Source organism: Doryrhamphus excisus, chromosome 11 (genome assembly GCF_030265055.1).
Source record: "Doryrhamphus excisus isolate RoL2022-K1 chromosome 11, RoL_Dexc_1.0, whole genome shotgun sequence".
In the NCBI taxonomy this organism is placed as follows: domain Eukaryota; kingdom Metazoa; phylum Chordata; class Actinopteri; order Syngnathiformes; family Syngnathidae; genus Doryrhamphus; species Doryrhamphus excisus.
The window spans coordinates 15761632-15778183 of NC_080476.1; the positions used below are offsets into that span (position 1 = coordinate 15761632).

A 16552-nucleotide genomic window follows, 5' to 3' on the forward strand; every position below is an offset into this window, starting at 1 on the left:
TAGGTGGCGTTTGACTTACAGGGTGCCCTTCAACCATAGAAGCCACTTACACACACTTATCACATACGTACATTTTATTATTATTATTATAATTATTATTATTTTATGCAATACAATAGCCGGTAACCGTTTAGGTTATATGAAAAACAATAATATACAAGTACATTTTCCCCTCATGACGTCATCGTTCGAATTTAACGGCTTCACTCTATCACAGAGATGAGTATACAAAATTAATAAATCATGCACTTTCATAGTTGGGTGTGGCTTGTTGTTAGGGGAAAATTCATATTCAAGCAAATGATGTGTAGTTTTTGCTTAAATTAATTGCTAAATGAACTAAAATTTCAGGGGCGTCACTAGGTTCTGAGGACGGGGGTGGGACTTAGCCCCCTGGAGATGACCATGATATGAATGAATGTAGTAGTAAATGTAGTAGTAAAAACATATAATACGGTATATATATATATATATGATATACCGATATGACCATCTTTGCTGACAGGATAGGGTTGTATAGTATAGTTGTATATATTAACCACTCTAAATTAACCCACTATTTTTGGCTATTATACTCTTATTTTGTTAACTAAATTGGGTATTATGAGGATAAAGGTGATATAGGGGTGTTTCTAAAGGATGTCTAATGTTAAAAAAAAAAACACTAAATAAGGACTCCTACTTCCTCATTCATTCATCACAGCGATGTAGAGAGGGATTTTATATGCAATTCAGCCGTCTCTCAGACAGATGGGGCTGGCTTTCCAGCTCCCAAAAGACGCCGACATTTGCACACTTTGTGCAACATGGGAGTTAGAAAAAGAAGAAAAGAGCTACAGTTCTCTGGCCTATTTAGAAATCTCTTGCTGGAAAAAAAAAAAATCACTCCCAAGATTTGAACTGCACTTACGAGTCTTAAGTCAAAGGTGAGGCAGATAAGAACGAATGAAATCCTTCATTGAGTGAGATAAGAGTTGAATAGGGAGGAGAAGAAGACGAGACCTTGGACCCACTTGACTTGTCTTCTTTTGCTTCCCACCGCTTGCAGTGTAGTGGAAGAAGGGTTCTGTCATTCCTGGTGGACAACATGAAGATTAATTTCGCCCCCGTGGACGTGCCCCTGCACAGGAGACTGCAGACCGTTGCGGTGCTGCAGTGGGTCTTCTCATTCCTGGCTTTGGGTGAGTGTGTGTCACATCGATGGCGGGGTGGGCTTGGGTATCAACAACATGGCTGTCAAATGTGTTGGCTCAATGCTAGTAAATTGTATTTTTTCCAAGTAGTAAAGTCATATTACTTGTATTACTTAAGTGTGTATTACTATACTGGTCTCTGTTCATTCCATGTACCGAATACATTGCTTTCTCTCCTCAGCACCCACATGTATCTTCCTGTTCTTCTATCTGCTCTTCACTCGCTTCTGGTTGGTCAGCATGCTCTACGCCGTCTGGTGGTTCTTTGACTATGACACTCCTTCACGAGGAGGGCGGAGGGTGCCTTATTTGTGCGGCATCAGAATTTGGGACTACATGCGGGATTACTTTCCCATTAAGGTGAGATTGAGACTGATATTGGGGGGGGGGTGTCCGTCCTCCATGATCCTTATGTAAAACATGACCGTAAAACTTCACCTTTACTGGGCATTCTGAAGAGAGAAAATCAGCTAGCTAACAATGCACGTCATGGGGTACAACTATTTTGATTATGAAGCTGAGGGAGCTTTTTAATGCATTTATTAATTTTATTACTGTAAGTAGATTATTGTTTATCATAGATTTTTCAATTTACAATCCGCCCGAAGTCAACTGGGATAGGCTCCAGCACCCCCACGACCCTTGTGAGGATAAGCGGTAGAAAATGAATGAATAAATTAATGAATATTGCCCAAAAAAAGTACAAAAACACTGACATTACATATATAATAATTTTAAAAATTTACTTAAAATATTAATTTAGATGTATTTTGATTTCTATTAGTTTATATATTTTTATTATTTTTTTTAAATATGAAAAATAATTTTATTACTGGGCTGGTGGATGAGTGGTTAGCGCGCAGACCTCACAGCTAGGAAACCTGTGTTCAATCCCACCCTCGGGGGACCCCCTTTTCTCCGGGTACTCCGGTTTCCTCCCACATTCCAAAAACATGCTAGGTTAATTAGCGACTCCAAATTGTCCATAGGTATGAATGTGAGTGTGAATGGTTGTTTGTCTATATGTGCCCTGTGATTGGCTGACCACCAGTCCAGGGTGTACCCCGCCTCTTGCCTGAAGTCAACTGGGATAGGCTCCAGCACCCCCTGCGACCGCGACCATGAAAATGAATGAATGACTGAATAAATGTTAAACGTAATTAAATCCAATGTGGTCCAAATGCATTATTTTTAGTCGGCTAGGTCCCTCTTGTGGTCTGGCAGTAACAGTGCATATCAGGTTGGTATTACCTAATAATTAAGTACAACTTATTCTGTTGTGTATATTGTTTCTTGAATTGGCTCATCGTTGTGCATTGTTTGAGGTCCTTACTCAATCCATTCCATAGTTTGATTCCACATACTGAAATGCTATGGCTTTTTAACGTAGTCCTAGCATAGAAGTGTTTCAAATGTAGTTCTTCCCTGAGATCATATTTCTCCTCTCTTGTAGAGAAGTATTGGATGACATTTTTAGCTAATTGGTTGTTTGGCTGAAGCTGGTCTTTACAGGTGTACTGTACCTAATATAGTGAATATATCCCAATAAATTTGCATATTTTTAATTTTGGGCCTTTTTGTCACAGATGATTTTGTTCCCACAAGTAAACAGAATGTAGCCCTGATGCTTACTAAGTCTAATGTAACACATCAAAGGTGAGGTACTAACCATGTTGTGGGCGGCACAGTGGAATAGTGGTTAGCATGCCACACAGTCAGGGTTCGATTCTCCCCGTGTGTGGGTTTCCGCCTACATTTTGTTCAATCGTTCATTCATTCATTCATTCATTTTCTACCGGAAGAAAGGCTCGTAATTATGACTCATAGTTTACACGTTTAATGACTTTTGGGTGTCATAATTATGACTTAGTATGTCATAAATTACTTTTTGTCACATAATTTTGACTTTTTTTCTTCTAATTCATTCATTTTTTAAAATTGTACCATTGCTGTTGACAATTTAGCATAGTTGATTTTTGATTTTATTTTTATTTTTATTTTTATTTTTATTTTTATTTTTATTTTTATTTTTATTTTTATTTTTATTTTTATTTTTATTTTTATTTTTATTTTTATTTTTATTTTTATTTTTATTTTTATTTTTATTTTTATTTTTATTTTTATTCATTTTCTACCGCTTTTCCTCACGAGGGTCGCGGGGGTGCTGGAGCCTATCCCAGCTGTCTTCGGGCGAGAGGCGGGGTACACCCTGGACTGGGGCACATATAGACAAACAACCATTCACACTCACATTCATACCTATGGACAATTTGGAGTCGCTAATTAACCTAGCATGTTTTTGGAATGTGGGAGGAAACCGGAGTACCCGGAGAAAAACCCACGCATGCACTGGGAGAACATGCAAACTCCACACAGAGATGGCCAAGGGTGGAATTGAACCCTGGTCTCCTAGCTGTGAGGTCTGCGCGCTAACCACTAGACCGCCGTGCCGCCCTTGTTCAATCGTTTTAGGTGCTAAATTCAGATGGAGGAGGTGTCGCATCAGTGAATCAGGGATTGGCTCTTTATTGATTTTGACAATCAACCAATGAATCTTTCTCTTCGTAGTTCGAAGCACCTACGGAAGCGTCAAACCGCCATCGCCGGTGTTAAGTGTTTTTGTTTTTTTTTTCTGCGGGTGTGATCAACATTGTAAATGAGGAGATAAGATAATGAGTGTTTTCATGTTTCGATGAGATAGCGACAGGCACAGAAGGTTCTTCGTGGTTTGTTTTCCCCCAGTGGAATAAACATCTGCACCTCTCACTGAAGGTATGATCAGGAGCCAAGTTAACTTCTCACATCGCTACTGGTTGGTTTTCTTCCTGGCGTCGATATAAATATAAATATAAATATATCCATATTTAATATACAACCTGTTATCTGAAGAACCCAATCAGATTTGTATTGTCTCCACATTGTTGGTGTTATTTAGTACGAGCGGGTGACCCCAAGTTCAGTTAATCATTGGCTTCGCTTCCACTTCCACAACATGACGTTGTCAATCAAAACACGTTTTTTTCAGTGTTTTTGTCACCAATGTAGGACGTCGTTTTGAGTACCAAAACATTAAATGGAAGCACAAACAATCACTTTGGGCTCATAACTAGAAACTCCATTAAATATGATGATATGATCAATAACTAAGTATTTGTATTTCTAAGCACAGTACAATATAAGTACTTCTTTTAAAATACATAAAGAACACCTTACCAATAGTAGGTCAAAAAAACAAATTTGTCACAATTCAAATGTAAACTTTGTTGGAGTCGAGTTTCTCGACTCACAATTTTAATGACTTTGGACTCGACTTGACAATATCATCAAAGACTTGAAAATGGACTTGGACTTTGACATCAATAAGTCGGGTCTTGACTGTAACGTCATAAGCTAAATCCTGAATGCTATGTCAGCACTTTATTTCTGTAACTAAGTCTTATCCCACTGCTCTTATTTTAGTTAAAAACATAAAACCATTCAAAATGCATTCATTTTATTTATCAAATATAATAGATTATTCTATTATTAAAATGGCATTTTATTCCAGTGACACAAATTTAAAGTCTATGACATCGGACTTGACGATGACTTTTCTTCACTTTTGAGACTTGACTTTTAAAGACTTGTCCATGTGTATTTGCACATACACTACCGCTCAAAAGTTTGGGATCACTTGCAAATTTCTTTGTTTTCCAAAGAAAACCATATTTTCATGCATTTCACAAACAATTTCTTCCATTTCACAAACATTTTTATCCATTTCACAACCAATTAAAATTCATCTGATCTCTTACCTTGCTGTTAACTACTCCCTTCAGAGAGCAGCACAAACTGTCTAACAAGGACAGAAAAACGACGCACAAATAAAGATTTAGCCAAATCTTTATTTACCCTTCAATATATTCAAGGTTTTCCATCCCAAAAAATCTAATGGATCTGATAATGAATGCATGATTTTTCCCTAAAATTTTCCACAGGTTAAAAATTCTGTAATTCCTGTAATTCCACATTTTCCTTCCGCTTTTATAGAGAAATTATCCTTCCTTTTTGTCCAGAAATATATAACTTTATCTGTGATTGGCTGGCGATCAGTCCAGGGTGTACCCCGCTTCTTGCCCGAAGACAGCTGGCATAGGCTCCAGCACCCCCTCTACCCCTTGTGAGAATAAGCGGTAGAAAATGAATGAATTAATTAATGAATTCTGTCCAAAAAAAAGTACAAAAAACACTGACATTATATATATAATAATTTTTAAAATTACTTAAAATATTAATTTAGATGTATTTTGATTTCTATTAGTTTACATATTTGTATTACATCTTTTTAAATATAAAAAATAATTTTAAAAATTTCAAAGTGATCCCAAATTTTTGAGCGGTAGTGTACATTACAGCAGCCTCCGAAGAGCGACTAGAATTTGGAGAAGTTGTGTGATGGTGTAAATAAAGATTTAGCCAAATCTTTATTTACCCTTCAAAATATTCAAGGTTTTCTATCCCCCAAAAATCTGATGCATCTGATAATGAATGCATGATTTTTCCCTAAAATTTTCCAGAGGTTAAAAATTTAGTAATTCCTGTAATTCCACATTTTCCTTTGGCTTTTATAGAGAAATTGTCCTTCCTTTTTTTCCAGAAATATATAACTTTATCTGTGATTGGCTGGCGATCAGTCCAGTCGCCTGAAGACAGCTGGGATAGGCTCCAGCACCCCCTCGACCCTCGTGAGAATAAGCGGTAGAAAATGAATGAATGAATTAATGAATTTTGCCAAAAAAAGTACAAAAAACACTGACATTACATATATAATAATTTTAAAAATTACTTAAAATATGAATTTAGATGTATTTTAATTTCTATTAGTTTACATATTTGTATTACATTTTTTAAATATAAAAAATAATTTTAATAGTATTGTTATTGGCAGAACAACATGGTAACAATATGAACCGTTTATATCGTTCATATTGTTTTTATTATCACACGTCCCTATTCAAAGTCGATGGGATGTCTCCATTCCCAAGACCGCTACTTGTCGCAGACACATTCCATGACGCTACATCATCAAATGTCAACATTGTACTACCCAAAAGATGCTTTAACTCGTCACACATCAGCTGCTTTAATCCAACCTCATCGCAATCTGATTGGAAGCTGCGGTTCAAAGCCGCTCACGCAATGAATGATCTAAGAGAACCCTGCTTCTCTTTTGCTTCTGCATTGCTTCTTTGTCCCAGTACTAACGTAGCGTACAGTCAGATGACGCTGGGAATAACACGGAATGGTTGGAAAATGACTTTGCAGTCGAACTGGACGGAAGTCTTTTTCTTTTTCTGTCCTTGTAAAATCCGAAAAATAAATTTTAATTACTTTGGACTCGACTTGTCAATATCATCAAAGACTTGAAAAATTGGCTTGGACTTTGACATCAATAAGTCGGGTCTTGACTGTGACGTCATAAGCTAAATCCTGAATGCTATGTCAGCACTTTATTTCCGTAACAAAGTCTTATCCCACTGCTCTTATTTTAGTAAAAAAGATAAAACAATTCAAAATGCATTCATTTTATTTATCAAATATAATAGATTATTCTGTTCGTAAAATGGCATTTTATTCCGGTGACACAAATTTCAAGTCCATGACATCGGACTTGCCTCGACCATGACTTTTCTTCACTTGAGACTTGACTTTTAAAGACTTGTCTATGTGTATGTGCACGTACAATACTTTTTTCCCCAGAAATATATAACTTTATCTGGGTTTGGCTGGCAATCAATCCAAGGTGTACCCCGCCTCTTGCCCGAAGACAGCTGGGATAGGCTCCAGCACCCCCTCGACCCTCGTGAGAATAAGCGGTAGAAAATGAATTAATTAATTAATGAATTTTGCCCAAAAAAAGTACAAAAAACACTGACATTATATATATAATAATTTTAAAAATTACTTAAAATATTAATTTAGATGTATTTTGATTTCTATTAGTTTACATATTTATATTAAATTTTTTAAATATAAAAAATCTGAAGTATTTTTATAGTATTGTTGTTGGCAGAACAAAATGGTAACAATATGAACCGTTTATATCATTCATATTGTTTTATTATTATTCCAGTGACACAAATTTCAAATCTATGACATCGGACTCGACCATGACTTTTCTTCACTTGAGACTTGACTTTTAAAGACTTGTCCATGTGCGCATACACTACCGCTGAAAAGTTTGGGATCACTTGCAAATTTCTTTGTTTTCCAAAGAAAAACATATTTTCATGCATTTCACAAACAATTTTTTTCCATTTCACAAACAATTAAAATTAATCTGATTTTCAAGAAGGATGTACATTTTTGCATAGAGATGGCTGCTAATCCAAGCTCATCATTTTATCAGGCTAATAGATGATTAGAAAAGCCATCTAAAAATCTAAAATAAAACTAAAATTTCTTACCATGCTGTTAACTACTCCCTTTAGAGAGCAGCACAAACTGGGTCTAACAAGGACAGAAAAACACTGCACAACTGTGCAAGAAGACAAATATCTTATTACCTCTTATTTTAGTTAAAAAACATAAAACAATTCAAATGCAATTCAAAATTGCATTCATTTTATTTATCAAATATATCAAATATAATACATTATTGGTGAATAATCATTCACAGCACATCATATTCATCTCCAAGTACTGTTCCGTGTAAATATACCCTCCGGGCAGTGCGATGACTCAGACAAATTGTTGAGTACCTTGTTGAGTGACTGCTTGTTTAAGTACAGTAGTTTGCTTGTCTTTAAATATTGCAGTTGCACAGTCCAAATACTGTATTTGTTCAACCGCCTTAAAAGAGTGAGTGTGTCGTGAGAAGGGTTTTTTTTTTTAGGGTTTGTGTTGATTGCAGGACACGTGGGGTCCAAAGAACAGATAGCTGGTGAAGTGAGGATAAGAGACACATGTATGAGTTCCGCACAGCCCGGGTGGCCACTGACCGGCCATCTCCAAAAATACTCCATGTGCTCCGCAGCCGCGTTGAACAGTAACCAATAGGTTCATAGACGATACGATGCATGGCATTGGATATACAAGGTCCAGGATTTTAACTTTACTTTTAATAAAAGTACTATGAAAAAGTATATATGACAGTATATAATATATTGCAATCTACTAATTTACAATTTAATTTACTAATGTTACACTCGGGTGGCACGGTGCGCGAGTGGTTAGCGTGCAGACCTCACAGCTCGGAGACCAGGGTTCAATTCCACCCTCGGCCATCTCTGTGTGGAGTTTGCATGTTCTCCCCGTGCATGCGTGGGTTTTCTCCGGGTACTCCGGTTTCCTCCCACATTCCAAAAACATTAATTAATTGGTTAATTGGCGACTCCAAATTGTCCATAGGTATGAATGTGAGTGTGAATGGTTGTTTGTCTATATGTGCCCTGTGATTGGCTGGCCACCAGTCCAGGGTGTACCCGGCCTCTCGCCCCCTGCGACCCTTCTGAGGATAAGCGGTAGAAAATGAATGAATAAATTAATGAATATTGCCCAAAAAAGTACAAAAAACACTGGCATTACATATATAATAATTTAAAAAATTACTTAAAATATTAATTTAGATGTATTTTGATTTCTATTAGTTCACATATTTTTATTAAATTTTTTAAATATGAAAAATAATTTTATTACTGGGCTGCACGGTGTTCGAGTGGTTAGCGCAGACCTCACAGCTAGGAAACCTGTGTTCAATCCCACCCTCGGGAGGACCCCCTTTTCTCCGGGTACTCCGGTTTCCTCCCACATTCCAAAAACATGCTAGGTTAATTGGCGACTCCAAATTGTCCATAGGTATGAATGTGAGTGTGAATGGTTGTTTGTCTATATGTGCCCAGTGATTGGCTGGCGACCAGTGCAGGGTGTACCCCGCCTCTCGCCCGAAGACAGCTGGGATAGGCTCCAGCATCCCCCGCGACCCTTGTGAGGAAAAAGCGGTAGAAAATGAATGAATAAATGAATTAATGAATGTTACACTCTTCTGCACTCTGTGTGTATGCTTCCAGCCCCGCCTCCACCCACCCAGACAAAGATGCTTCTTAACCTCCTCTTCTACTCCATGACCCCTCACATAGCATTCAATAATCTTAATCTCTAGTGAAGAACAGTTAGGCCCAAAAAATATTGGTGGTTGAGTCTTCTCTCTCTTTGCTTTTTGCGGCTTTCCTTTTCTTTGATGCACTTTGGCATCAGTTGAGAGAAATGTCACAGCTATAGTTTGTATTTTATGTTGACCTGAGGCTACGCTACCGCTCAAAAGTTTGAGATCACATGCAAATGTATTTGTTTTCCAAAGAAAAACAAATTTTCATGCATTTCACAAACATTTTATCCATTTCACAAGCAATTAAAATAAATCAGATGATTTTCAAAGAAGGATGTACATTTTTGCATAGAGGCCTACTATCAACAACTGTTGATAGTCCTCTGCATCAATCTCCTGGTATGGCTGCTAATCCAAGTTCATCATTTTATAAGGCTAATAGATTATTAGAAAATCAAACCAAACTAGAGAAACACAAACTGGGTCTAACAAGGACAGAAAAACGCTGCACAAATATCTGAGAGTGTGTAGTTTAAGACAGGTCGTCACCTGCTACCTGCACTAAATAATACCCGTCAAAGACCAGTGTCAGTATCAACAGTGAAGCGGCGACTTCAGAACTTCATGGCAGGACTACCAAGAAAAAGCCATATCTCAGACTGGACCAAAAAAATGTCTTCCAAGTGATCCCAAACTTTTGAGCGGTAGCGTCCATAAATGAAGTCACTTGACTGCTCCTTAACAACATTAACATCTAAAACCTCAACATGATGCCCCCCCCCCCCCCCCCCCCCCCCATCCCACCCGCCCTTCATCCCCACAGTTGCTGAAGACAGCTGACCTGGACCCGAGACACAACTACGTCATAGGCTTCCACCCACATGGCATCTTGGTGGCAGGAGCCTTTACCAATTTCTGCACGTATTGCACAGGATTCATGCGGCTATTTCCAGGCATTACCACCTACCTGCTCATGCTGCCCCTGTGGTTTCGAGCCCCCTTCTTCAGAGACTACATCATGTGTGCAGGTTGGCTACTCACATCAAATTAATACTTCATACCAGTGGTACTTTGGTGGTTATTTATTGCATGTTATGTCGTCGTGGAAGTTCTCGGGATTGTGTGTAGTGTTACCTCATGAAGTAGAGGGAGGTTCATGAACGTCGAAAATTGGCAAATTACAAATTACACAGAACGCATACAAAAAATACAAAAAATTTACAAATAGAACAAATAGTACAAATAGAGTAGGTTAGTAGGCATAGCTGGGGCTAACATAAACCTCACCATGGAAGGTAGGAACAAGAATCCCCCCCGAAAAGGAGAATAACACCTGGGAAAAATGAAAATACCTAATGAAGATACAATGGCTAGCTTAGATCAGCTAGCTTATTTTTTTGCCCATTTTTTGCTCATTTTAAAGCCATTTAAAACCACTGTAATTAGCTAATAGGATGTCAAATATTACAATTAAAATGATTACCATACATACCATATTATTTTACTAATTCAGAGAAAATAAGCTACAAAACACTTTGGAGTGGTTGTTGTGATGAGAGCCCAGCTTATGGCCTTCCCAAAATGGTGTTGTATCAGATAAACTAGCTTAATATTGTTTGTCATTCAAGCTCTTGTTACAACAATTTAACTATTAATAGTGTGTCAGGTATTAAAATTGATACAATGCATTTTTTATGGTTTGACATTACCACTTCCACATGGAATGGGAGAAGAATGTTTTTTTTTTATCCTATCATGTCGGTCATGCCACGGCTAAAGCTAAAGCACTATAGCGTCATGTCACTTGAATGTTACCTTATCGGTGCTTAGTAACCAGAACATTACATACTGTATAACTTGTCTTTCAATATATTTGTTTTGATTTTTTTTTGTTGTTTTATTTTATCTTTTTATTTTTTTTCACATGGTAGACTCAGGAGCTCCAAAGGCTAGCAAGCTACATATGATGGGAGATACTAGAATTTACATTTATGATGTTGGCCGGAGGGGCTGCAGTCAGTCAGAACGGGAAACATGACAAAAATTTTGATGGTTTGACATTACCACTTCCACACGGAATGAGAGGAGAATGTTTTTTTTTTTAATCCTATCATGTCGGTCATGCCACGGCTAAAGCTAAAGTAATATAGCATCACGTCTCTTGAATGTTACCTTATCAGTGCTTAGCAACCAGAACACTACATACTTATAACTTGTCTTTCAATATATTTGTTTTGACTTTTTTTGTTGTTTTATTTTATCTTATTTGACCTGTGACCTGGAACAGGAAACATGACAAAAAATTTGATGGTTTGACATTACCACTTCCACACGGAATGGGAGGAGAATGTTTTTTTAATTCTATCATGTCAGTCATGCCACGGCTAAAGCTAAAGTAATATTGCATCACATCTCTTGATGACCATGTTACCTTATCGGTGCTTAGTAACCAGAACACTACATACTGTATAACTGGTCTTTCAGTATATTTGGACTAATAATAGTCCATAGTCAACCACGAATCTATTAAAAATTAATAGATTTTTAAAAAAACTGTTCAGTTGTTTACTGATTCTGTCCGTTTTCCACAGGCCTAATTCCATCTGACAAAGAAAGCGCCAGTTATCCACTCCGGCGGACGTGCGGCGGTAATGCTGTTGTAATAGCGGTCGGCGGCGCCCCAGAGGCCCTCGACGCTCACCCAGGGATGTACAACGTGCTCTTAGCCAAGAAGAAAGGCTTCATTAAAATGGCGATGGAGCATGGGTAAGCGCAGCGGGCCTAATTTTCAGAGGTTTCGCGGCTCTCTCTCTACGTCAGACGCTTGCTTTTTGAACGTAGACTTAAACTAAACAGAGGCTTATTCAAGTCCCTCACATGCCGTTTTCCCGGAAAAACACACCGTGTAATGATGAATCAATTGGGAATGGAAGGAGGCGGTATCAGTTATCATTTATTTTATCTCCAATAAAAATCTATCAAGGCTAGGTCCATCCTTAGGTAGAACGCCGTCTCCGTCTCCTTTAGTTTCTTTCCAGGTAGTCAGCCTGGACTTACTCGCTTATCATATCATCATTATTATTATTATTATTATTATTATTATTATTATTATTATTATTATTATTATTATTATTATTATTATTATTATTATTATTATTATTATTATTATTATTATTATTATTATTATTATTATTATTATTATTATTATTATTATTATTATTATTATTATTATTATTATTATTATTATTATTATTATTATATAATATTATATAATATTTAATATTTAATTATATAATAATATTTATAATATATAATTATAATATAATATTATTAATATTAATATATAATAACAACAACAATAATAATAATAATAATAATAATAATAATAATAATTATTATTATTATTATTATTATTATTATTATTATTATATATCATTGTGCTTGTGGGTCTTTGGCTGTTGAAAATCGGGTAAAATCTGCATAATAATAATAATATTTATTATTATTATTATTATTAATAATAATTATTATTATTATAATTATGATAATGATAATAATAATAACTATTATTATTATTATTATTGTTTTGCAGATTTTACCCGATTTTCAACAGCCAAACACCCACAAGCACAATGATATGATAAGCGGGTAATTATTATTAATAATAATAATAATAATAACAATAACAATAACAATAACAATAACAATAACAATAATAATAATAATAATAATAATAATAATAATAATAATAATAATAATAATAATAATAATAATAATAATAATAATAATAATAATAATAATAATAATAATAATAATAATAATAAGTTAGACAAACTTTTTTTTTCCCCCACCCAGAGCTCACCTGGTGCCAGTGTTCTCCTTTGGAGAGAATGAGGTGTTTGATCAGGTGGGGAACCCGAGAGGAACCTGGCTTAGAAGTATACAGGAACTGCTGCAAAGGATCATGGGCATCTCCTTGCCTCTCTTCCATGCTCGTGGGATTTTCCAATATTCCTTCGGCCTCATGCCTTACAGGAAACCCATCCATACCATCGGTGAGTGAGATCTTTACTTTTATCCTTGATGTGCTTGTCTCTTGCAGGCGTTTCTACCTTCTTAAAATATTCCCGCAGATTGCTTTGTAATAGCGCACAGAATCCATGACCCCCGCTAGCATTCGCTCCTTAGTCATGGTTGCCACGGTTGAGCGATTTTCCTCGATCTGAGCTTTTTATGATGTTCATTTGCACTTCCAATGGTGATGACGTTCAATTTTTTTGCTATGCTGTTACTTTGTTTATCTGCAGGCACTCGCTGTAATCTTAGCTGTTTCTCATGCGAGTCTCGAGTCAGACTCTGTGACCATGAAACATTGTACAGTATTATTTATTATTTATTATTTATTATTTATTATTTATTATTTATTATTTATTATTTATTATTTATTATTTATTATTTATTATTTATTATTTATTATTTATTATTTATTATTTATTATTTATTATTTATTATTTATTATTTATTATTATAAATATTTTTGAAATTATTTTATTTTATTTTAATTTATTTTATTTTAATTTATTTTAATTATTATTTATTTCTCTGTGTGTGTTCACACTCACATTCATACCTATGGACAATTTGGAGTCGCTAATTGACCTAGCATGATTTTGGAATGTGGGAGGAAACCGGAATACCCGCAGAGAACGGGGAGAACACGCAAACTCCACACAGAGATGGCCGAGAGTGGGATTGAAATCCTAGCTCCTAGCTGTGAGGTCTGCGCGCTAACCACTCGGCCGCCGTGCAGCCTGGCCAAAGCATGAACACCCCAAAATATGTAATATAAAAGTCCACTCTTAAGTACAGTAGCAACTTATTACGCATTACACAGTGCACAATTGCACGAGTGGGTTCGCTGCAGGTCACATGATGGGCTTTAGACCTTGGCAGCCGATATCTGGAACTACATTCTCACTGCCCTGCGGTTCAAGTCCTGTATTTCCCAACCCGATGTTGGCAGACGCTCAGCGTGTCACAAAAGCTGAGCAAGCTGCAGTAGTTTCATCAAACGTGAGCGGTGGAGAACTGATAAAGTTCAATCGCAATCGCCGGTTCCTCTCCAAGTAGGGTGACATGCAGGCCTGCGAGACACGGCGTGACCTTCAATCCACCGTGCAATGAGAGTAATGACTGTGATGAAGCGTCATTATAATGAAAATTACTATACTTCTGCTGTATGCAGTTGGGCGGCCCATTCGGGTGGCGAAAAACGAGAAGCCGACGGCCGAGGAGCTGGACACCCTCCACCAGTTATACATGGACCAACTCAGCAACCTCTTTGAGGAGCACAAGTCCAACTACGGTGTGGACAAGGACACACACCTCAACTTTGTCTGATGTGGACAAACCGTGCGTTGCTATTTATTTTGAGAAAATGTTTTATTCCGTAGCGTCTCACACACAACATATCTCTGGCATTGTATACGTACGTACATACATACATACATAAGTACAGGTTGTATATGAAATACAGTAGTGCAGCGTGTATCTGAGATGCCCATAAAACACAATGTAACTTCATGCACACTTCAATTCTACTTTAGACTAATGATAATAATCCGCAAGGCATGCTGGATAGCCTCCTGTTGTCCCAGCATACCTTGCGGGTTACATGTAAATTACTATTTTAGTGTCTATTTTCATACCCGCAAGGTCCGTGTGGTACAGTTACATTACATAGGGTAAAAAAAATTTGTGTTGATTTAAGATTGTGCTGTGTTTTAGTTGGCAATGTGTGCGGCGACCCCAACACCCCCCCTCCCCTTAGCACCGATGACACAAGTCAAGGTCTCCTCGCTATCAATTACAGTCTGGGATTGTTGGCCAAGATGGAGGAGAGTGTCACAATAAACCTGATTTCTCAAACATAGTCAGAGCTTGCACTGGTGCAATTCTTTGTCCATGTTACAAATAGGGGAAAATATCATGATCATATTTAAAATTTCATTTTTTTTGTTGTTGTTTTATTTTGTTTTTCTTGACCTCTGGAACAGCCAGTCACATGGTAGACTCAGGAGCTCCAGAGGCTAGTAAGCTACATATAATGGGAGATACTAGAATTTACATTTATGATGTTGGCCAGAGAGTTGCACGGTGGTCGAGTGGTCAGCGCGCAAACCTCACAGCTAAGAGACCCAAGTTCAATCCCATCTCTGTGTGGAGTTTGCATGTTCTCTCCTGGTACTCCGGTTTCCTCCCACATTCCAAAAACATGCTAGGTTAATTGGCGACTCCAAATTGTCCATAGGTATGAATGTGAGTGTGAATGGTTGTTTGTCTATATGTGCCCTGTGATTGGCTGGCGACCAGTCCAGGGTGTACCCCGCCTCTCGCCTGAAGACAGCTGGGATAGGCGGTAGAAAATGAATGAATGAATTAATGAATATTGGTAAAAAATGTATGTACAAAAAACACTGACATTACATATATAATAATTTAAAAAAATACTTAAAATATTAATTTAGATGTATTTTGATTTTTATTAGTTTACATATTTTTATTACATTTTTTAAATATGAAAAATAATTTTATTACTGGGTTGCACGGCAGTCGAGTGGTTAGCACGCAGTCCTCACAGTTAGGAGATCGGAGTTCAATTCAATTCAATGGAATTTGCCAAAAGGTATAGAGACCAGCCTCAAAAATTTTGTCGCAATTATTCATTTGTGCTTTACGGCAGAATTTTAAACATTTGAAAGCAACTTGGCTGTGCATAGCAGTCTTATCAAAGTCATCAGTAAATGGGTCCGCGATCATTCAACCAAGTAAAACATTGACTTCCAAAAGAAGTCCAAAGTGAATATGTCCCAGTTATTATTTAATTACTGTAGTCCACACAAAGCAAATAGTGTGTTGTTGGATCGGGTCTCCAGATGATAAGACCGTCTGTGAACTCATGAGATGTTGGCACGATGCGGGTACAGTATTTCCTAATGAACCGTCTGACTGGATGCGCTTGTGATCATTTCAACACAATCTGAGCAAAGTGTGCAATGTGCTTGGCTAATCAAAACCTTGCTGAAATCCAAAAAGAGGTAATTCAAAAAGCACAAATAAAAGCTTTAAAGTAATATAATTTGATTAGTGAAGCTAATATTTGTGTTCAAATTCACCCAATACAGCTTTGTGAACTCATAAGTTGTCATGTGACTATCCCAGGATAGAAGCAGCGGCAGGTAAGCTAGCTTATGCTAAAAGAACACAAAGTATG

At 36.8% G+C, this 16552-nt stretch overlaps 1 protein-coding gene across 1 annotated transcript; it reads left to right on the plus strand.

Moving 5' to 3' along the window:
- Positions 1-14: 14 nt before the first annotated feature.
- Positions 15-15161, plus strand: mogat2 (monoacylglycerol O-acyltransferase 2). The gene is made up of 6 exons (XM_058087339.1): positions 15-1181; positions 1375-1553; positions 10103-10307; positions 11871-12045; positions 13135-13334; positions 14525-15161. The coding sequence occupies exons 1-6, from the start codon at positions 1088-1090 to the stop codon at positions 14677-14679; spliced, it is 1008 nt and encodes a 335-aa protein (XP_057943322.1). The 5' UTR covers positions 15-1087; the 3' UTR covers positions 14680-15161.
- Positions 15162-16552: the final 1391 nt, after the last annotated feature.

Bases quoted from the DNA above. Each gene is read 5' to 3' on its own strand.
- mogat2 (XM_058087339.1), top strand. From the start codon at position 1,088: ATGAAGATTAATTTCGCCCCCGTGGACGTGCCCCTGCACAGGAGACTG. The intron at 1,182-1,374 runs GTGAGTGTGTGT...TTCTCTCCTCAG, and splicing joins CTTCTCATTCCTGGCTTTGG to CACCCACATGTATCTTCCTG. The intron at 13,335-14,524 runs GTGAGTGAGATC...TGCTGTATGCAG, and splicing joins GAAACCCATCCATACCATCG to TTGGGCGGCCCATTCGGGTG.